Source organism: Mesoplodon densirostris, chromosome 7 (assembly GCF_025265405.1).
Source record: "Mesoplodon densirostris isolate mMesDen1 chromosome 7, mMesDen1 primary haplotype, whole genome shotgun sequence".
Taxonomy (NCBI): Eukaryota; Metazoa; Chordata; class Mammalia; order Artiodactyla; family Ziphiidae; genus Mesoplodon; species Mesoplodon densirostris.
Window position 1 is genome coordinate 105,751,227 of NC_082667.1, and position 21,925 is coordinate 105,773,151.

The 21,925-nt window shown below is 38.4% G+C and overlaps 2 protein-coding genes across 3 annotated transcripts in view; both read left to right on the forward strand.

Moving 5' to 3' along the window:
- The window catches only part of BCO2 (beta-carotene oxygenase 2), a 46,329-nt gene extending 35,124 nt beyond the window's left edge, over positions 1-11,205 (forward strand). The window contains exons 9-13 of one of the 2 annotated variants that reach the window (XM_060103437.1): positions 6,634-6,771; positions 7,377-7,559; positions 8,276-8,386; positions 9,903-10,031; positions 10,417-11,205. In XM_060103437.1, the coding sequence (XP_059959420.1) occupies positions 6,634-6,771; positions 7,377-7,559; positions 8,276-8,386; positions 9,903-10,016 (546 nt within the window). In that variant the 3' untranslated portion in view covers positions 10,017-10,031; positions 10,417-11,205. Of the gene's footprint in view, positions 1-6,633; positions 6,772-7,376; positions 7,560-8,275; positions 8,387-9,902 lie in introns of both variants that reach the window. The other variant, XM_060103436.1, reaches the window with a different exon arrangement.
- A 2,566-nt stretch (positions 11,206-13,771) lies between these two features.
- On the forward strand, positions 13,772-21,484 carry PTS (6-pyruvoyltetrahydropterin synthase). Its single transcript, XM_060103955.1, has 6 exons — positions 13,772-13,923; positions 15,350-15,429; positions 16,627-16,649; positions 17,030-17,086; positions 19,892-19,962; positions 20,152-21,484. Exons 1-6 carry the CDS (start codon positions 13,841-13,843, stop codon positions 20,273-20,275), a joined length of 438 nt encoding a protein of 145 aa, XP_059959938.1. The 5' UTR covers positions 13,772-13,840; the 3' UTR covers positions 20,276-21,484.
- Positions 21,485-21,925: the final 441 nt, after the last annotated feature.

The window sequence follows — 21,925 nt, forward strand, 5'->3', positions numbered from 1 at the left end:
ATAGATTTAATTAATTAATTAATTAATCTTAATTTTTGGCTGCGTTGGGTCTTCGTTGCTGCGCATGGGCTTTCTCCAGTTGCAGCTAGTGGGGACTACTCTTCGTTGCAGTGTGTGGGCTTCTCATTGCAGGGGCTTCTCTTGTTGCGGAGCACAGGCTCCAGGCACGCGGGCTTCAGTAGTTGTGGCACATGAGCTTCATTAGTTGTGGTTCACAGGCTCTAGAGCGCAGGCTCAGTAGTTGTGGTGCACAGGCTTAGTTGCTCTGCAGCATGTGGGATCCTCTTGGACCAGGTCTCAAACCCATGTCCCCTGCATTGGCAGGCGGATTCTTAACCACTGCGCCCCAGGGAAGCCCCCTTGTTAGGTTTTGTTATTAAGGTTTTGCTGATCTCATACAATGAGTAGGAAATTGTTCTCTTTTCTACCCTCTGCATGAAAAGTATAAGATTGGCATTATTTCTTAAACGTTTGGAATAATTCAACAGTAAGGTCATCTGGGCCTGTAAGTTTCTTTATAGGTAGATCTTAAATTATAAATTACATTTCTTTAATTGTATAGGGTTTTTCTGATTCTCTATTTCTTATCGTGTCAGATTTGGTAAATAGTCTTTTTCTAAGAAATTTATTAATGCCATCTAAATTTTCAAATTTGTTGACCTAATGTTATTCATGATATTCTATGTTTTAAAAAAATGTATGTAGGGTTAATTGATAGCCTCTGTTTTTATCCCTTATATGGTTATTTTTGCTGTCTCTTTTGTTCCTTTAGGCTTGCTAGGTTCTCATCAATTTAATGAGGCTTTTCAAAAGACCAACTTTTTGGCTTAGTTGATCTTCTTTAATGTGTGTTTGTTTTCAGTTTCATCAATTTATGCTATTATTTTCATTTCCTTTTCTACTTTCTTTGTGCTTAATGTGCTCCTTTTCTAACTAAGAATATAAAACCTTAGTTTGTTATTTTTCTACCTTTCCCTCCTCAACATATATACCTTTGGGATGATAAATTTCTGTCTAGCAGAGCATCCCACAAGTTTTGATATGTTTTATTACTTTTCAGTTAAAGTATTTTCTAACTTTCACTGAGATTTCTTCTTTGAAAAAATTTTTTAAACTTTCAGAGAAATGGAAATCTTTCTAGTTATTTTCCCCATTGATTTCTAACTTAATTTTACTGTATGATTTGAAGTTTATGAAATTTATTGAGATTTGCTTTATGTCCCAGAAAAGATTATTTAAAAAAATGTTTTATGTGCATTTAAAATAATGAATTTTGGATGTAGTGTTTTATATATGTTGATTAGGTCATATTTTAAAATAATATTATTCAAATCTTCTTTATTCTTATTGATCTCTATCTATCAGTTATCATATAACATGAAATGTATATCAAAATCTTTTGCTTGGAGTATAGATTTTTCTGTTTCTCCTCATAGTTATGCTACTTTTAAATTTACATATGTTGGTGCTCTGTGTGCATACAAATTTAGAATTGTTTTACCTTCCTGGTTTATTGAATATTTATCTCTAAGTAATGCTTTTTGCCTTGATGTTTGCATGCTATAACTTTCCCATCCTTTTACTTTTAACCTTTCTAAATATGTACCATGTAAGCAACATATATATCCATTGTGCTAATTCTTGACTTTTGATTGGGACATTTAGTTAAACCAGTCATTAACATTTTGAGGTTTAAATATGCCATCTGACTATTTGCTTCCTATTTGTCTCACTAGTTCTTGTTTTCTCTCCTTCCTTGCCTTCTCTACATTAGTTGAGCATATTTTATTATTTCATTTCCACCTCCCCTCCCCCAAACATCACTCCACCCTCTGACCATTAGCTTGGTAGTTATACATTCCTTTAGTTGTTATTTGAGAGAATACAATATGCATCCTTGATTTAACACAATATATTATAAATCAGGTCTTTTAATTCCTTCCAGACAATGCAAGGACTCTGGAACACTTTAACTTCATTTACTCTACTCCTAATTGATATGCTACTGTTCTTATATATTTTAATTCTCTCTATATATTAACCCTTATAAGGCATTATTATTAATGTTGTTTTATGTAGTCATAATTACCCATACTACCCATTTACCCACATCTGTATCTTCTCTTTTTTTTGTGTGGTACACGGGCCTCTCACTGTTGTGGCCTCTCCCGTTGCGGAGCACAGGCTCCGGATTCGCAGGCTCAGCGGCCATGGCTTACGGGCCCAGCACCTCCGCGGCATGTGGGATCTTCCCAGACCGGGGCATGAACCCGTGTCCCCTGCATCGGCAGGTGGACTCTCAACCACTGTGCCACCAGGGAAGCCCTGTACCTTCTCTTGCTCTTAATTCCTTTTAGCCTCTCTGAGCATCCATGTGGAATCATTTTCTTTCTGACTGAAGAACATCTTTTAGTATTTCCTTTAGTTCAGATATGCTGGTGATGAAATCTCTGTTTTTGCTTGTCAGAAAAATGTCTTTATTTTACCTTCTTTCTTGAGGGATGTTTCCACTGGATAAAGAATCTAGGTTGTTATTTTCTTTTGACACTTTGAAGATATCATTTCATTGTCTTCTGAGTTCTGTTAAGAAATCAGCTGTCAGTCTAAAGCTTTGCTCCTTTGAAGTTGAAATACCACCCCCCGCAAAGATTTTCTCTTTGGTTTTCTGTAGTTAGTACTATGATATTTTTTAGTATGAGTTCCTTTTGATTTAGGTTTACTTTTTTTTCCCTTAAGGATTCTTGAATCAATGGTTTGATGTCTTTCATTAGTTTTGAAAAGTTTCACCTATTGTCTCTTCAAATATTGTATCTGGTAAGTCTTTTCTCTCTTTTCTTTCTGGGATTACAGTACACATATGCTACCCCTTTTAACTCTAACCCTCTGTTGCTTATGTTCTTTTTAGTATCTTCTATCCTTTGGTCTAAGTATCTTGCTTTGGATATTTTCTTCTTATCTATCTTACAGTTCAAACATTCTTCTTCTTTTTTTTTTTTTTTTTTTGCGGTACGCGGGCCTCTCACTGCTGTGGCCTCTCCCGTTGTGGAGCACAGGCTCTGGACGCGCAGGCTCAGTGGCCATGGCTCACGGGCCCAGCCGCTCCGTGGCATGTGGGATCTTCCTGGACCAGGAAACAAACCCATGTCCCCTGCATCGGCAGGCAGACTCTCAACCACTGCGCCACCAGGGAAGCCCCAAACATTCTTCTTCAGCTGTGTATATTCTGCTGTTAAATCTAGGCACTATGTTCCTAAACTCACTGCATTTTTCAGTTCCAGAATTTTGATTCCCTTCTCTTTTATAATTTTAGTTCTCTGCTACGATCCTAATTTAAAATAATTTCCTCCAACATATTCAGAATAGTTAAAGTCTGATAACTCTATTGTCTGGATCACTTGTGGTTCTGTTTCTATCATTTGTTGTTATCTTCTTGTTGTTGTTCTTTAAATCATGCTCTCTTGTCATCTCATGTGCCAACTAATTTTTATTCTATACAGAATACTGTGTTTGAAAAATTGTAGGAGGGATATTTTGAGACTGTTATCTTCCTCTAGGGAAGATTTTCATTTGCTTCTGGCAGATGGCTAGGGTACATTATCAATTGAAGATATTCTTAATCTAGTTATAGGGATTGAGAAAATTTGAAACATGATACAGTCGCTGCAAGAGTTGTACTATTTTTGTTTATTTTTACTTCTAGGGTACAGCCTAAGGGATCCTGACCCAAAGAGCTAGAGGTTTATCAGGGCTTCCCCTTCTTGGAGACTTTGAACTAAAACTTTTATTTCTCTAGCTCCTCAAAACTATCAAAATCTCTTCTCAGTAGGGCCCAGTGATGGGGGAGTTGGTATGGCAATATCCTTATAAAACGGTAACATGAAGGATCCTTGTGGTGATGGAACTGTTTTGTACCTTGAGTATGGTGGTGATCATATGAATTTACATGTGATAAAATTGCATAAAACTAAACACACATACATACACACACACATACAAATACAAATGAATGTGTGTTAATTTGGTGAAATCTGAATAATGGTGGTGGATTATATCCATGTAAGTTTCCCTGTTGTAGTGGTGTTATGTAAGAGGTCATCATTGGTGAGACTGGATGAAGGACACATGGAATCTCTCTGCATTGTTTGTTTTTTTTTAATGTGGTAAAATATACATGACACAAAAGTTATTATTTTAACTATTTTTAGGTGTATAATTCAGTGACATTAAATACATTAATGATGTTGTGTAACCAACATCACTATTCATTTCCAGAACTTTTTCATCATCCTAGACAGAAACTCTGTACCCATTAAATAACAGCTCCCTATCTCCTCCCTCTCCCCAGCTCTTCGAAGCCATTATTCTACTTTCTGTTTCTGTGAATTTGCCTGTTCTAGGTACCTCATATAAGTGGAATCATACAAGATGTTTTTGTGTCTGGCTTATTTCATTTAGCATAATCTTTTCATGGGTTATCCATGTTGTAACATGTATCAGAATCTCATTCCTTTTAAAGGTTTAATAATATTCCTTGTACGTATATACTACTTTTTGTTTATTCATCTGTTGGGGGACATTTGGGTTGTTTTCAGCTTTTGGCTATTATGAATAATGCTGTTATGAACACTGGTGTACAAGTATCTGTTTGAGTCCTTGTTTTCAATTCTTTTTTGGCATATACCTAGAAGTGGAATTGCTGGATCATATGATAATTCTATTATATCTAACTGTTTGAGGAACTGCCAAATTGTTTTTAACAGCAGATGCACCATTTTACATTCCCACCAGCAATGCACAAGGGTTCCACTTTCTTCACATTCTCACAAACACTTGTTGTTTTCTGTTTTTTTTGTTTGTTTTGTTGTTTTGTTTTGTTTTTTGTTTTATAATAGCCATCCTAATGAGTGTGAAGTATTATCTTATTGTCATTTTGATTTGCATTTCCCTAATGACTAATAATGTTGAACATCCTTTCATGTACTTATTGGCTATTTGTATATCTTGGTGAACTGTCTAGTCTAGTCCTTTGCCCATTTTAAAATCAGTTGTTTGCTTTTCTGTATTATTTCTTACAGCTGCTTGTGGGTCTGCAATATATATCTCAAAATTAAAAAGTTTAATAAAAAATTCTTTTATATTTTCTCAGCCTTTCAGCTACCTGTTCGTAAAAGCAGCTGATGTCCTTAGTGGAAAATTTGCCCCCAGTATGTAGTTTCGGTGGGTTTCCTTCTCCTTCCAAATCTATGTCCCATTGTTCTTCATTACCTTTTTTAGCTCACCAGCGCCTTCAAATAGCTGTTTTAAACATTTTGTCCAGTTTTTCTATCTGTTCTCAGGGAAACAGTTGATCCATATTGCCTAACTCACCATTATTGGCCCTCTCTTTTTGTTCACCTATGGTTTTGCAAAAGACAAAAATGTTTAAATTAAAAGTAAATTTTTAAAAGCTAATTGTTTATGAAGCTTAAAAATAGCACTAAGTGTTTACTTAGTAAAAACATTTCTGCATGTTATAGAGATGATATGGGCTAGGTATATGGGGGAAAATGGCATAGTTTGTTCCCCATCTTACAATATTTCAAGAGAGGAAGATGTGCTTAAGCCATTCTAACTGTCATAAAAAATACACTTATTTTATTAGGGTCTCCTGCTTAAGCATCATCTCTGCAGAGATGCTGTGTTGGGGGTCCCCAAAACCACTCTTTGTTTTGATGATTCACTAGGAGGGCTCATGGGTCCCAGAATAATCAGAAAAAAAGAAAGGTACGTGGGGTGAAGTCTGGAGGAAACCAGGTGCGTGTTTTCAAGAGCCCTCTCCCAGGATGTGCTTGATTCCTCCAGCAACTCGTTGTGACAACACGTGTGAAATGTTGCCTGCCAGGGGAGCCCACCCAAGCTGGTGGTCCAGGGTGTTTGTTGGGGATCAACACATAACATATATGACCCCTACATGAGTAACCTCAATTACTGAAGTTCTAGAGCCCCATAGAGAAGGCAGGTGTTCATTATAAATCACGTTGTTAGCATAAACTATAAGAACAAATTAGTACAGTACGCCTCAAGGCCTCAGGCATGCGAACATACTCTTATCAGACTGAACATTCAAAGAGCTCCGTCCCCAGGTGCTGGCCAAGGACCAGTCATGAAAACAGGGCTTTCCTGAGAATATGCAGGGTCTGAGCAACCCAGGCCTGCTAAGTTAGCCCATTTCCACACAGAGTTCTTCCCGGACCAAACCTGAGGAAGGAAGCACCTATTTTACTCTCTAGTCCCTCACCCTTCAGTGTGTTTCTTATTGGCACTTATCACTCTCTGACTTTGAGCTATATAATCATTTATTTATTCGACACTACTTAAGTAACATATATTTCTTATCTGTTATCATTCTTTCTCCACTAGAAATATAAGGCCAGGGACTGTTTTGTTCACTGTTGTATTCTCAGTGTCTAAAACAGAGCTTGGCCTCTTGTAGGTACTCAACTGATATTTGCTGAGTAAATGAATGAATGAAAATGATAATTTATGCAATTACTTAGAAATGCCAATAATACTGACTGGATCTCAGTTATTGGGACATGCTGTTATTCTATGAATGACAATTTTCTCAACAGTTTATTTCTCTCTCCTAAACAGGTCTATAATTCAGTAGCCAGATCTTTCCCTCGAAGGTTTGTTTTGCCCTTACATGTCAGTTTGAATGCCCCTGAGGGAGAGAACCTCAGCCCGTTGTCCTATTCTTCAGCCAGTGCTGTGAAACAGGCTGATGGAAAGGTATGCTATGAATGGATATTAGACTAAGACTTTGATCCACAGTAGTGTTTCTTCATTCACTAGTAAAGTAGTGTGGCTATGTAGTGTGGCTGTTCTCCACAATGTTTGGTGCCCAGTAAGTTTTATTAACATTTATTAACATTCAGCTGAGCAGGGTAAGGTGATGGAGCATGGCTTGCAAAAGAGCCACAGAATTCTGGGTGGGAGTGAGCAGTGTATTTACCTATCCCTTTTGTGTTTTGAAACAAATATATGAAACTTTCTAATAGTTGTGGAATGTCTAAGTATTTGAGATAGGAATTGACCATCCCCACCTTTTAGCTAATTTGCACTTACATATCATTGTGTAGCTAACAATGTCTCAGCTTTAGTAGAATAAAAGCCCACTTCTACCGCCTATGCCATTTGACAGCTTAGTCACAAAACCAGATAATCTTTTATATGTTCATACACACGATGAAAAGAGGAACAATATTTTAAAATGACAGAACCTCAGTTTTCAAGCCCTGTCACAAACTCTTATAGGGTGTTAGCCCCATGCTGACCTACACCGAAGAAAGTAAGAATTAAGCAATCACTACAAATCCTTTTGTGCCCTCATTTAGATTTGGTGCTTTTATGAAAAGCTATATCCTGAGGAGCTAGAAGAGGAAGGAGGTGTTGAATTTCCCCAGATCAACTATGGCCAGTTCAGTGGCAAAAAGTATCAGTTCTTCTATGGCTGTGGCTTTCGGCATTTGGTGGGCGATTCTCTGATCAAGGTTGACGTGGTGAACAAGACACTGACGGTAATGAAATTCTCTTTCCTTTTCTGAACTCTTAAAAAACGTATTCTGGGGCTTCCCTGGTGGTGCAGTGGTTGAGAGTCCGCCTGCTGATGCAGGGGACACGGGTTCATGCCCCGGTCCAGGAAGATCCCACATGCCGCGGAGTGGCTGGGCCCGTGAGCCGTGGCCGCTGAGCCTGCGCGTCCGGAGCCTGTGCTCTGCAACGGGAGAGGCCACAGCGGTGAGAGGCCCGCGTAGCGCAAAGGAAAGAAAAAAAACAACAAAAAAACAGAAAACGTATTCTGCCTTTTGAATTAATTTGTTTTTTTTTTAAGGTAGGTCTCGAGATTTTTTAATATTTAAGCAGCTCAGCCACTTACTTTTATTAAATCTGAGAACCATGGAATCACATAGATTAGGGGTATGTTCCCTCTAGGGAATCTAAATGAACCACAAGCCCAGAGAAACAATTCTATGCTTGATAGTATTTTGAGAGAAATCATGGGATACCTCTATTTCAGGTTGATGGGAAACTGTAGTTACACCAGTTGTGTTTGATGATGATGGAATCTGCAGCTGCAAAAGCTCGCTGTCCTATATTTAACTCAGTAAGCCTGATTCTTCTACTGTTGGACCATTGCATTGACAGCCAAATTCATGCTGGGACTGATAATAACTATAGAAAGCTTCCAGCTCATAACCAGTCTTTTATCAAATACTTTTTTGGGGACTTACAGGTTTGGAGAGAAGATGGCTTTTATCCCTCAGAACCTGTTTTTGTTCCAGTACCAGGAACCAATGAAGAAGATGGTGGGGTTATTCTTTCTGTGGTGATCACTCCCAACCAGGTAAATGTATTTCCGTCACTCGTCAGAAAGAGAAATAGCACTGGGCCTTCTGAGGGTTATATTTAGTGATGCTGTTGATGGTTTATTTTGATTGCAATTTGGCACCTTCTCCTTTTTCTTCCTCTCCTTATTATTTGGGTACCCTTTTTATCATAATCAGTACTTTATTACTGTTTTAAAGTTCTATTTTAGAACCATAATAATAATTAACATTTGCATAGGAATTTATTTACAAACCTCTTTCATACATATTATCTTATTTAGTCATCAAAACAACTTTGTGGGGTACCATTTTACACGTAGAATTTGTAACTTAAGGAAGTTGAAAGAGACTTGCATCAGATCTCATAGTGGTAAAGCCAGTATTTAAATCCCAAACTTCTGAATTCTAGTCTAATATTTCATACCACCATCTGTGCTGCCAATTTAAATTGAGTGACCCAAGGGACTTCCCTCATGGTCCAGTGGGTAAGACTCCGTGTTCCCAACGCAGGGGACCCAGGTTCCATGCCTGGTCGGGGAACTAGATCCTGCATGCATGCTGAAACTAAAGAGTCTGCATGCCTCAGCAAAGACCCGGTGAAGGCAAAATAAATAAATAAATAAATATTTTAAAAAAAACCTAAAATATAAAACAAAATAAATTGAGTGACCCAAAAATCTAATGTGATAGGCCCTGACTTAGTGTCTCAAAAAATGTTGATATCTTTTTTTAAAAAATATTTATTTATTTATTTATTTGGCTGCACTGGGTCTTAGTTGCAGCACATGGGATCTTTAGTTGTGGCATGCGGGCTCTTAGTTGCCTGACCAGGGATCGAAACTGGGCCCCCTGCACTGGGAGCACGGAGTCTTAAGCACTGGACCACCAGGGAAGTCCCAATAATGTTGATATATAACTTCTTGTCTAGGGCAGTCTTGTGGCAGGAGGTTCACTTTGAGTACCAGCTTTGATCGATTATTACTGGCTACCTGGGATGTTGGATTCTGAGGCTTTTTAATGTTTAGGTGAGGAAAGTGCTGTGATCAATTAATAATGCCTGCCATGGGCTTAGGAGGACTTGGTCCTCATGCCAGGTACTTGCCACTCCTGTAATTAGACCAGGGCAAATCTCAGTCTGCCTTGCAATGCTACCTTTTGAACAGCTCCAAAGTAACACAAAATGGAGGCATTTCACTTTAGAAGAATTTTTATGTCTCTTAGGAGATGGAAAAGGGGCAGGTAAAAAGATCCTTAAACCCAAAGAGATTCTATGAAAGTGATTGATATAAAGAACTTATTCTTTGCTCTAGATATGTACTTCTTCAGCTGTAATTTCCTTTTCTGTTCAGTTCAGCATTCTGCAAACATTTAGTGAATGAATAGGCAAGGCACTGTGCTAGATGCTGGGGGTGGACATGAAGATGAGTAATATGTAGTCTCTCTCTTAGGAATTTTACAGCCCACTGGAGGAAACAGATTTTTTAATAGAAAAAAAATAAGAGAGAATATTCAATATTTGCTTTCCTTTTCTAGAATGAAAGAAATTTTCTCCTAGTCTTGGATGCCAAGAACTTTGAAGAACTGGGCCGAGCAGAGGTGCCTGTGCAAATGCCTTATGGGTTCCATGGCACCTTCGTGACCATCTGATGGAACATCCACAAGGTCTGGGAACTAGGTTTTAAATGAATGTGCTCTGTACAAAAGAGAGAGCAAAGGTGCACCTTACCTTCTAAACCATAGACACCTGGTTTTAAAGTTTCTACTAAAAATGGAATTCATGAGACAATTGTGGTTTTATATTTTCTTAGGGATCATCCTTGAAAACATTAAGCAAGTGTTGATACAACCTTTTGAAGAGAGTTTTAAATTTATATTTACTGGATATACTTATAGGCAATAAGAAACATGAAAGAAAAACTAGACCTGATTATCACCACCAGATAAGTGGGTGACAGAGGTTCCCACACTTGGGAGAAGAAATACAGATAACCATAGCTAGTAGAATACGAATATAGGTCTGAAAAGCCCCTTGTTTTTTCCATTACAGCCTGCCTGTTGCTGCTGGTCCTAAGGTACTCACAGAGGATGTCATGCTTGGAGGCTCCTTCTAAACTGGCTATTTCTCTGCTGTCCAGAGCAGATGCCAGTGAAGTTGAACCACCAAGTACCACCTCCTACCCTGCCCCCAACTCAGCCTTGGGAGGCTGTTGTTTTGAGGGATGTTGTTAAAATCAGGCATTCTTTTCCTAATCTCCAGGTGTCTAGTTCTCCAGAGAACGATGAAAAGTTGGTAGTTCTTACCATACGACTCAGCAATCCCACTACTGGGCATACACCCTGAGAAAACCATAATTCAAAAAGACTCATGTACCAAAATGTTCATTGCAGCTCTATTTACAATAGCAAGGACATGGAAGCAACCTAAGTGTCCATCGACAGATGAATGGATAAAGAAGATGTGGCACATATATACAATGGAATATTACTCAGCCGTAAAAAGAAATGAAATTGAGCTATTTGTAGTGAGGTGGATGGACCTAGAGTCTGTCATACAGAGTGAAGTAAGTCAGAAACGGAAAAACAAATACCATATGCTAACACATTTATGTGGAATCTAAGAAAAAAAAAAAGATCGTGAGGAACCTAGGGGTAAGATGGGAATAAAGACACAGACCTACTAGAGAATGGACTTGAGGACACGGGGAGGGGGAAGGGTAAGCTGTGACAAAGTGAGAGAGTGGCATGGACATATACACACTACCATATGTAAAATAGATAGCTAGTGGGAAGCAGCCGCATAGCACAGGGAGATCAGCTTGGTGCTTTGTGACCACCTAGAGGGGTGGGATAGGGAGGGTGGGAGGGAGACGCAAGAGGGAAGAGATATGGGAACGTATGTATAACTGATTCACTTTGTTATAAAGCAGAAACTAACACACCATTGTAAAGCAATTATACTCCAATAAAGATGTTAAAAAAAAAAGTTTGTAGTTCTTCATTTAGTTGGGCAACAGGTGGCACTAGAGACCATATAATCTTTGCATGTCTAAACCCCGTTAGTTTTACCAACAGCCCAAATCAGCCTAGATCTGTCACTTAAACCACACGTCAAAATTCCGTGTTCCCTTTTCCTTCAGTTATACTCCAAGCCCAGGCCAGTTAAACTGTGCATGTTGAATGGTACTGGAGAAGCCCCCCAAACATGTAGTTTGGGGGAGGGTGAACTCATTAGGCTCACTGCACAGTCCTGGACCAACATAGTCAGTTTCTTCTCAGTTTTCCTTGAGAGTTATTATAAACATCACAAACCCTATTCACCTTAGCAAAGGGTTCCATACATACAAATGCCACATGTCAGGGTTTGCACTGTGGCAATAAAATAAAAGTTCTAAGTTTTGTGTTTGTGTTGGTGAGATACAGAGCAATAGCAATAGGTACAGAATAGAAGATGCCTAAACAGAACTAATATAGCAGATGTGGGAGCTTAGAGGCTGAGATAACCATAAGAACATAAATCCCTTGGTATTTCACAGATGTCTTCAAAAAAGGCATTGTACTCCCCCAGATAAGATGTGGAAGTTTGATCCAGATCTTATTTGGATCTGAAAGGTGAATAAGACTCCAGTGGACATTTGGGAGGTACATAGGTCTATCTGATCATGTCTTTCTTCTGTTTATAAACCTTTACTACACAGAGAGTAAAGCTCAAACATATAAAGTTTAGCAGTATAAAAATAAGATTTTGACCCAAGGATACCTGAATTCTGCCTTGGCCCTGCCATCTATACGGTTCTTGAAGGAGAAGACAAAAAAGGATCAACAACATTTTATAATCTAGGTGTATATGCCTGGTAATCCAATGCAGAAAGTTCTGGAAATTGAATGAGCATATGACTGAGGCTCAGAGCCTAGGCAGGGCCTCTTCCTTTCCCTAAGTCCAACTCATCACTGGACAGTGTCCAGAGACTCAAGGAAAGGAACTATGTGGTGCACAAGTGAGGGGAAAAGGGATTAGGGTGCATCCTAGTGACCTTATCTTAGTTACATCTGGAAAGTCACTATTTCCAAATAAAGCCATATTCTGAGGTACTGGGGGTTGGGACTTCAACACATTTAACTTTGAAGGGGACACAATTCAATGCATAACAGGATGACTGAGGGTGAATTTGGTGAGTACCTTTACATAGAATTAGCTTTAATAAAAGAGCAAGAACTCTGCAAATGCAGTGACATATTTTACTAAAGCAAATAACTAAAGCAATTTCTCAGAAATTCTACCTTTTACCTTTTATTTTATTTTGATTCTTTAAACTGAATTGGGAACAAGGGAAGTGTTTGTGTAACCATTGACGGTTATAGTATTTATCTCTGATGCAGTCAATGCCTGGGAAACATTGTTTATAAGTGATCCTGGGTAAATAATTCACTTATCTGGGTCTGTGTTTTCTTATCTGTAAAGTGAGAGGACTGAACTAGATTTTGAGTTTCCATCTCAAAAATCTCTGGTTTATAATTATTTAAAAAGTTCTTTCATTACAGCCCAATGGGGGAAAGGAGAAAAATATTTGAAAACGTGTGAGGAAGTTTGCGACACATTAATAATTTAATGCACAACAAACAGCATATATAGCTGGAGACAGGAGACATCTGGGAGAAACCATCATGGGGCTTATATTTCCACCACGCCCATGATTTTATCCCTCCTTTCCAGTGCCTGGAACAGTGCCAGCCACAGTAGGTATTCAGTAATTAATGAAAGAATGAATGTAGGCGAGAAATGCACTGGTGCGTACTGGGAACTATAAGTAGTTTGGCCACCGCTTATGAGTAGATGGCGAGGAAACAAGATCCTTTCACTCTGGAGGTGTCTACATTGGACAGAGAATAGCTAATGTGTGTGTGTTCATGGGTGCATGTGTTTATACTGCAGCAACCCAGTGATAAACGGCTCCATGCATGCATATGGATGATAAGGACAGCTCGAGAGTTTCCCTTTGTAAGAATCTTTACAAATAGTCCAAAGGTAGTATCATTTCTTAAAGCCACGTGGTCCCACACATGCACTCAAATTTCTGCTCCCTTTAAGCTATAAGTAGGCTGGCCCTGGGACTCGTCGCAGAGTAAGCAGCGACTGGAGGTTTCTACAACCCAGGGCTTTCTAGAAGGGAGTAGGAGGGACCTCATTGAGGAGACATAAAAATGAAGGACACTAAGACCCCACCCACCTGATTTGACCACTCTAAGGCGGGCCCAGCTCTCTGAGCGCTTGCTCTCCCAAGACATTGAGATAGCAAGGAACGCCTGTTACGGCCTCCAGGCCGGCAGAGGGAGCCCAGTAGCAGGGTGAAGCAGAGAGCACTGCTGCCGGGCGCCGTCCGCACTGCGCAGCCGCGGAGGGAGGCGCCCACTTTCTCAGCCTGGCGGCGGACCTAGGGCGGGAGGGGCTGGCGGGGACGCGGGCTTGCAAAACCATGAACGCGGCGGCTTCGGGCCCTGGCCGGCGGGCGCGAGTGTCCCGCCTGGTCTCCTTCAGCGCGACCCATCGGCTCCACAGGTGGGGTGTGCCTACAATACCAGTGGTGGGGGCAGCACTTTCGAGCCCCGGAGCTGGGTCCCGGGTGCGGGAGGGGCACGGGTGCCCGCTGATGAGTGGGCGGGGGGCGCGGTGTACTCCTGCGGCCACCAGGCTTGGTTGATGACGTCAAACAGCCGCGACCGGCGTCGACCAGCCTCCTGGGGACCGATGTGACGTTGAAAGGTGTTCAACTCGCCCAGGTTACACAGTGCCAGGCATATCGTAAACACTCAGCACATGTTAGCTACCCATAGCTAATGTAGTTACAGCAAGGCGGGTTTTGTCCACTTTATACCGAAGGGAAAATGAACCCAGATATTCACTTTCCTGAGAGCAAGCAGCACAGTTGGGATTTGAGCCCGGAGTACTCAGACTGCTTCATCGCGCCGAAGAGGTGATTTTGAGCAGGGTTTTGTCACTCATTAGCAAGCTCCACTCTCTGAGCATCTGTTTCCTCGTCTGCAAAATGAGGATAATAATTTCTACCTAACAGGATTCACCTATCCATTTATTCCCTGGACAGGTATTTGTTGTCAGGTCTTGTGCTAAGTAACAGGGATGCAGCAGTGAGCAAGACCTGTCACAGTTTTCTATCTGGAGAGTACAAACTGGCCAATTTTGTGGAGAGTACAGTGAGATAATTTTGTGCAAAAGCTTTGTTAACTGTAGTACTCTAAATGTAAGAAGTAAATGAGCAGGAGAAAGGAAAGTAATAAAGAGAGTCTCAAAAAGAAAGGGGTTATTTAATAAGCTCAAACATATGAGAGTGGTAAGGCCTCATTGAAGATGCACAGTTGATTGGACAGGTATAGGTATACAAATCCATTAAGAAAATGGATCTCTGCCTGGAACAACGACTGAGTATTGTAATTTTAAAATTTAACCTGGTTTGAATACCCCTGAATGGATTGAAGTTATCAGTAGGCAATAGTTGAGGGATAATGAAGCAAGATTATAAAGAGAAGATGTACTAGGTCATGTAATTATTTTTCTGGGGGAATGAGATTTTAAGCCACTTGAGGATAAGCATCTTTTTTTTTAATCACCATGTGCCCTTGCTTCATTCAGCCCGTGCCTAGTATGTAGTAGGTGCTCAGTAAATGTTGAGTTGAAAAATGGAAGGGCCTTGAGCAGATCAGTTGTTGAAGTCTTGCTGTGGAACAAGGATGTTGAATTTACTTAAGCTAATTTGTATGGTATAGTAGTCTAATTAGGGGGCATATACTGGTTCCTGACATAAAACTGAGTAATGAAATCAAATTGATTTATGACTCTCCATTTGATGAGCTAAAGAATAGTAAGTTGTGAAGTTTTTCAAAGGCTAGAGCAAACAATAAGTGTAGGGAACAGAGAAAGTATCTAAACATGTATCATGTTGACTTTTTTTTTTTTTTTTTTTGGTCAGCAAATCTCTGAGTAATGAGGAAAACTTGAAACTGTTTGGGAAATGCAACAACCCAAATGGCCATGGGCACAATTATAAAGGTGAGAGAAAAACTGGTGAAATTTTAGCCCTTTCGGTAATGATGAAAGAGTGTTCAGCATATACAGTCTAAATGAATAAGAAACCTTATGGACAGAACATGAGTGCTTTGAGCCTTGAATGAGAAATTAAATGGAAGTTCAAAATGAAAAGATCTGTTGCCTTAACTGGATGTATCTTAAGTTTTACTATGCAGTTGTCTGCTGTTATAGATCAAAACAATGAATGGCTTAAATACTTTTTTCCTTGGCCTTAAGAGTACATGACATTCTTTTGGCACCATGTTTCCTTCTAATTAGGTATTGCTGAGGCCAATGTTAAAATTAGATTGTATTCATTGAGTAAATAATGACTGACAAAAGGAACATACTGGCTCAAGATAATGCGGCATGGCAGGAAAATAGGTTGGGTCTAAAACTTTGACAGTCGTGTTCCAAGAAAATAATTAATTTACGCAAGGACAAGGGACTTGATTATTTGAGATACAGATGATATCTCACAAAACAGCTATGTAAGCCATAGAGCATCACAGCATATGGTATGATGGAGGAAGAAGACCAGAAAAGATGTCAGAAGTTTGGGATTTCTAGTTTAGTTACTGCCTAACTTACTTGACCTATGATATCTCTCATTCTCAGTTTGCGCACTATCGCATAATACCTAATGGTGTTTGTATGGAGCTGAAAAAAGTATGTAAAAGTCATTAATTTGTAGAACACTCTGATCATCAAGATTTTGCAGAAGTTTCATACAAGTACTTGTTAATTTACAAAGCATTACTATAAACTGTGTTTACATTCACATGAGTAAAGAAATAAGAATTTTAGGCCCAGTAGTAGTTTTGCTTGCTCAGAAAGGTACTTGGACCAGCTCAGTGTGTAGCTGGATTCCTTCCTGTATATTTTGTACTTTTACAGGCAGTGATCAAGCAGCATCTTGATCTTACCTAGTGGAGATTCCTTCCAAGTGCATCATAAACAGAATTTATACCCCTTTTGGCCTTGGCTAAGCACCTCTAAGTTCCTCTGCCTTGGTTGAGTCTTGCTTTAGTTGATAAAAAGATCTTAACTAAAAGATGTTCTGGGGGAAAATATAGCTTTGTGGGGTGAGATCTAATAATTTATGTTAGTAACTTGTGTTTGGATGTTACTCTGTTGAAAGTCATGGTTTTTTTTGGTATTTTGTTTTCTTCCCCATAGTTGTGGTGACAGTACATGGAGAGGTACGTGCTGAAAATGTCTCTGTGGTTTGTGCACATTGCTGGGCCCTCTTTCAGCCAACGTGATGGATTCTATGTTGAAAAATTCTGTTCAAATCAGTATTGCTTCACTGTTGGTCTTTGTGTATGGTGAGCTGCTGCCATTTCAGGCCTTTCCTCTCCCAAAAGGTCCTCTTTAATGTGCCGTATGTGGACAGATAGAAGAGCAGTACAGTGAAAAGGAAGCCTAGAGTACTTGGTGTTTCCATGCTGAGATGGATTGTCTCGGGGATGAAGGCCAATGTGGGGACAATTTCTGCACATTGTGCAGCCTTTAATAATTTACCAGAGGTTTAAATATGAAGAGCATGTTATAGTAATATTCACCTTTGTTTACTTTTTAGATTGATCCTGTTACAGGAATGGTCATGAATTTGACTGACCTCAAAGAGTATATGGAGGTAATGGCATGTTGGATGCTTGTTTTGTGCTGTCTTCTGAATATAATATTTGATGGGCCCCTTTTCACTTCCCCAACCAAGTACCATCAGAGGTCCTGTGACCTGGCGAGTGGAATTGGGTGAGGGAGTGGGGTAGTAGTTGGAGGAACTTCTCTCAATGTTCTCCTAAGAGGGTTTGGATGACTTAATGGAAATTAGTCATGGTTGTCTTACAATGATAGGAATAAACGTAGCGTGCTCATCTTGTATTTTTTGTTGGTGTATCCTGATTTTCTCTGTTTAACAAATTCTGCCCTTCTTTCAAGACACAGCTTTCTCCTTGAAACTTTCTACTTCTGTGAATTTTCCTTACACCTTTGATCACAGATTTTAGTACTACCTTGTTTTATTCACTTTAGCTTTATTATAAACTCACTGGGGCAGTTCATCATAGGGCTAACAAAAAAGAGGTTGTTCAGTAAAAGACTTACTGATTATATCATTACAGAATTCTTGGATTGTAAGAGACCTCAGAGGTTATCTAAGCCAACTTCTTCATTCCATAGATTGAGATTGAGAGATGCTGAACAGTTAACCAACTGACTTGCCCTAGGTCATGTAGTTAGTCCTTTACAAAGTTGAGATTAGATTTTCTTCCATCCACCTTAGTTTTTATTATGCCTTCATTTCACCTGTTTACTTTGCTTCAGCTTTGCTCCTTATTGACATTTGTTTCATACAAATGCTGTTATTAATAATCATTACTTCTTTCACGTTACTTATCTCCCATATATTCAATAAGTATGCCTGCTTTGCATCAGTCTTTGAGCTGAGTACTAGGAATCCAATGACGAATGAGACATAGCTGTTAGCCACAGAGTGCTCACATGACTTTTTAAACTTTCTTTTTTTCCTTAAATTAATTAATTTATTTATGGCTGTGTTGGGTCTTTGTTGCTGCATGGAGGCTTTCTCTAGTTTTGGCAAGCAGGCGCTACTCTGTGTTGTGGTGTGCGGGCTTCTCACTGCGGTGGCTTCTCTTTGTTGCCGAGCATGGGCTCTGGGCATGCGGGCTTCAGTATTTGTGGCACGCGGGCTTTAGAGCACAGGCTTAGTAGCTGTGGTGCATGAGCTTAGTTGCTCCGTGGCATGTGGGATCTTCCCGGACCAGGGCTCCAACCCGTGTCCACTGCATTGGCAGGCGGATTCTTAACCACTGCGCCATCAGGGAAGGCCTCACGTGACTTTTTATAGCAGGTAAAGAATAGTAAGTGCTCAATAAGTGTTGCTTGAATAAATGAATAGGAGAATGAGTGAATGAACAAACAGTACTGTGCTCAAAGTACTGTAGGAAAGCTGTAAAGACAGAGTGCTTGCATTTACTGGTGACATAAAAAGAAAATATATACACACACGCGCGCGCACGCGCATGCACGTACAAATTCAAGACAACAACTTGAGAAATATAAGAGACACCCCAAGCAGGCATACAGTTAAATACTAAAGGAGAGGTTCTCTACACTTTTTCCCCATCTTTGCCTACCTGAAGGATAACACACACCACACACTTCAGTACTTTTACATCAGTAAAAGTGGCTGATCATAGCATACAGAGTCAAATTAGAAGGAGCACTGTAGAAGAGGCTTCAATGGAAAAGTTGAGATCTGAACTGGAATTCTCAATTAAAACAAAGATTAAACAAAGATTTATTTTCTTGATATCCATATGGATATCATTTGATTTATTTTAAAAGTTATTTGGTTTAGGACTTACTTTTTTTTATATGATTCTGATTTTGTTCAGAAAATGATTGTTATTGTTGTCATTAATGTACCTTTCTTGGAACCATACCATATGGAAACTTAGATTGTTTCACAAATGCTTTTTTTATTGAAATATAGTTGATGAGCAATATTATATAATTTACAGGTGTACAGTATAGTGATTGACAATTTTTAAAGGTTATACTCCATTTATAGTTATTATAAAATATTGGCTATATTCCCCATGTTGTAAAGTATATTCTTATAGCTTATTTTATACATAATAGTTTGTACCTCTTAATCCCCTACCCCTTTACTGCCCCTCCTCCCTTCCCTCTCCCCACTGGTAACAACTAGTTCTCTTCATCCGAGAGTCTTTCTTGTTATATTCACTAGTTTATTGTATTTTTTAGATTGCTTAGATGTTTTACAATAGCTAAAAGTAAAAATTTACAAAGAATAAGGCAATTACAATTCTTGCCATTGACAAAGAAAAACATTATGTTTAATATTCCTAATACAAGTGTTAGGAAGCAATAGCCTTTACATGTTTTTATTTTTTCTTCTAAGAGCCCAAGAACATTCTTAAATTACACCTTACAGCAGAAATTTAGAACTCCTTACATAATTTCAGTCTTAATCTGCTTTATAAATGTAGTACTCATTGGATGTTTTTGTCCTAATTAAATTGTGGCATTGTGCTGAAGGTGAGACTGTTAGGGAGAAGTATTTCTAGTAACATTTTGGACAGAATTCAAGAAGTATTAAACTAAATTCTGAATCACAATGGCTTGTTATGAGAAAGCTCCAGTGAATTCTCTATTTTTTGGTTTCTTACCTCTTTGCATTCAGTAATGAAGATATCCAGTCATTATGGAGAGCTAGGCCTTACTTTATTTTACAACTTTAAACTTTCTGAGATTGTTTTATAAGACACCAAGTACTTGCAAGTATCGAGTTAGTGACTAAGTGATAATGTAAGGTTTAGAGGCAAAGGTAGAGCACTTTGGAATATGAGTCATAAATGGAATTAGTGATGTTTTTCCTTTGTTTTGTCTATAGGAGGCAATTATGAAGCCCCTTGATCATAAGAATCTGGATCTGGATGTGCCGTATTTTGCAGATGTTGTAAGGTGAGTGACTATTTTACTTTATGTAAACAGTGAGAAAGAAGAATCGATTTTAACATTTTACTTGATTATTGTGTGATTTCTAAAGTTTTAGTGTAATATCTTTTAAAACTAGAATTTCTATTCTCTGTAAGTATTAAACATGAAGTTTCGTTTATCTGCCTTTTGATCTTCTTTCCTTTTCTTCTACAGCACGACAGAAAATGTAGCTGTATATATCTGGGAAAACCTCCAGAAATTTCTTCCTATAGGAGTTCTTTATAAAGTAAAAGTATATGAAACTGATAATAATATTGTAGTCTATAAAGGAGAATAACTCTTAGAGGTTAATACTATAGAATGATTTAATTTTTTTCCATATTTGAAGAAGATCTTTATCCCCTTGGACAATTAAGAAGTCATCACATAATTGTTGCATCTCCATATTGAGTTCTGGAGCACTTGATTTATTGGAATCATTGTGAATAAGACCTGTTTTAGACTCAAATCTATTTAAAAATCAAATTTGTAATGTATTCTGAGTATCATTTAAAGAGTCTTTCATCTATAGATTAAAATCGTTTCAGCAAAATGTTTGGTGTAGAATTATATGAAAGCAAAAGAAATCTGTTTTTGTTTTTCCATTATCTCATTTTTAGTATTCATTTTTTTTCTTGGTATAATATAAATGGCAAAAATGTTTATAAGACTTACAGTAGGTGAATCTTATAAAAAATAAAATACAGGTGATCACCGAGTCTAGAAACATAGACAACATTCTATTTCTTAGTAGATTGAGCTCCCTCGATCACTTCTAGAATATGCTAAAGGTGCAAGTTTATTCAGTGAAAATCAGTCACAAATCATCTGAGGCAATGCATTGTAAATAGATGTACAAGGACTGATGGGAATGTTGCTTTAATGCACATTGTTCATTGAACATTTGCACAGCTTATTGAACTATGAACTGCTAGTGAGGAATAGCACATTGAACATAATCATGGAAGATCAGTAAACTGCTTATGTATATTTGTCTGTGTTTCCAGACCTTGTGGCTACCTGAACAATTTAAACTCAGAAGGCTGAAGAATAATCACATGTATTAAACCCTGTTAAAATAATCAACGTGAAAAGGATATATTACTCTGTAAAGGATCTCTTTTATACAGTTTTTCCTAATTAATTCCATTTTGTTCTGATGACTAAATTTATCTGCTTAGTTGAACTATATTTTTCATCCCTGGTGTCTTTTTCTGATGCCTAAATCCACAAGAACGTGTTTGCTTTCTTTGCAAAAAGAACTGCTCTCACTTGTGTTCTCATTTGTGTTCTGAACTTCTTAAATATAGGGTTTCATTTTTCTCTCCGCATAGCAACTAGTACACAGTGGATTCTTAGAATGTTGCTGCCTGAAAATAGTAAAAGGACATGTGTGGCGATTACTATACTAAAAAAATTTTCAAAGGAGTACACTTTTATTTTGGAGAGTTATTAACTACAGGAATTTTATGGTAAATTTTGACAATAATACAATGCCCACTTGATTAAATTTAAATGTGTTTTAGTTAGCAACACAATTTTTATGTTACTTATTCATGTATATTTTGTATTGATTACTTGAAAGGCAGGATAGCTATAATTTGGTAAGGCACTTTATGTTTTAATTCCCACAGCTTCCATGCAAGGTATTATTCCCATTTTACAGATGAGAAAATTAAAATTGAACCGAGTTTAAGCTACTTGCCTAAGCTCACTCAGCAAATAAAGAGCAAACTGAGTGTTTGATACTCAGTCTGACTCCCAAGCACACACTTTTTTTTTAAGGAATTCTAATAATTTACTTGGCTCTCATCTAAAATTGTTAATAAATTCCCTTTGATACACCCCAGTAACACTTCCTATGTCTCTTTTTCTCTCCTTTTCAGTTTTCTGTAAACCCACATTACTCTGGAGCCTCTTATTTACAAACCACACCCCAATACAGTTC

What these genes read in the sequence shown, in the direction of transcription:
- PTS (XM_060103955.1), top strand. Translation starts at nt 13,841, where the DNA reads ATGAACGCGGCGGCTTCGGGCCCTGGCCGGCGGGCGCGAGTGTCCCGC. An exon ending in GCGACCCATCGGCTCCACAG is followed by an intron (nt 13,924 to 15,349) that starts GTGGGGTGTGCC and finishes TTTTTTGGTCAG; the next exon opens with CAAATCTCTGAGTAATGAGG. An exon ending in ACCTCAAAGAGTATATGGAG is followed by an intron (nt 17,087 to 19,891) that starts GTAATGGCATGT and finishes TTTTGTCTATAG; the next exon opens with GAGGCAATTATGAAGCCCCT.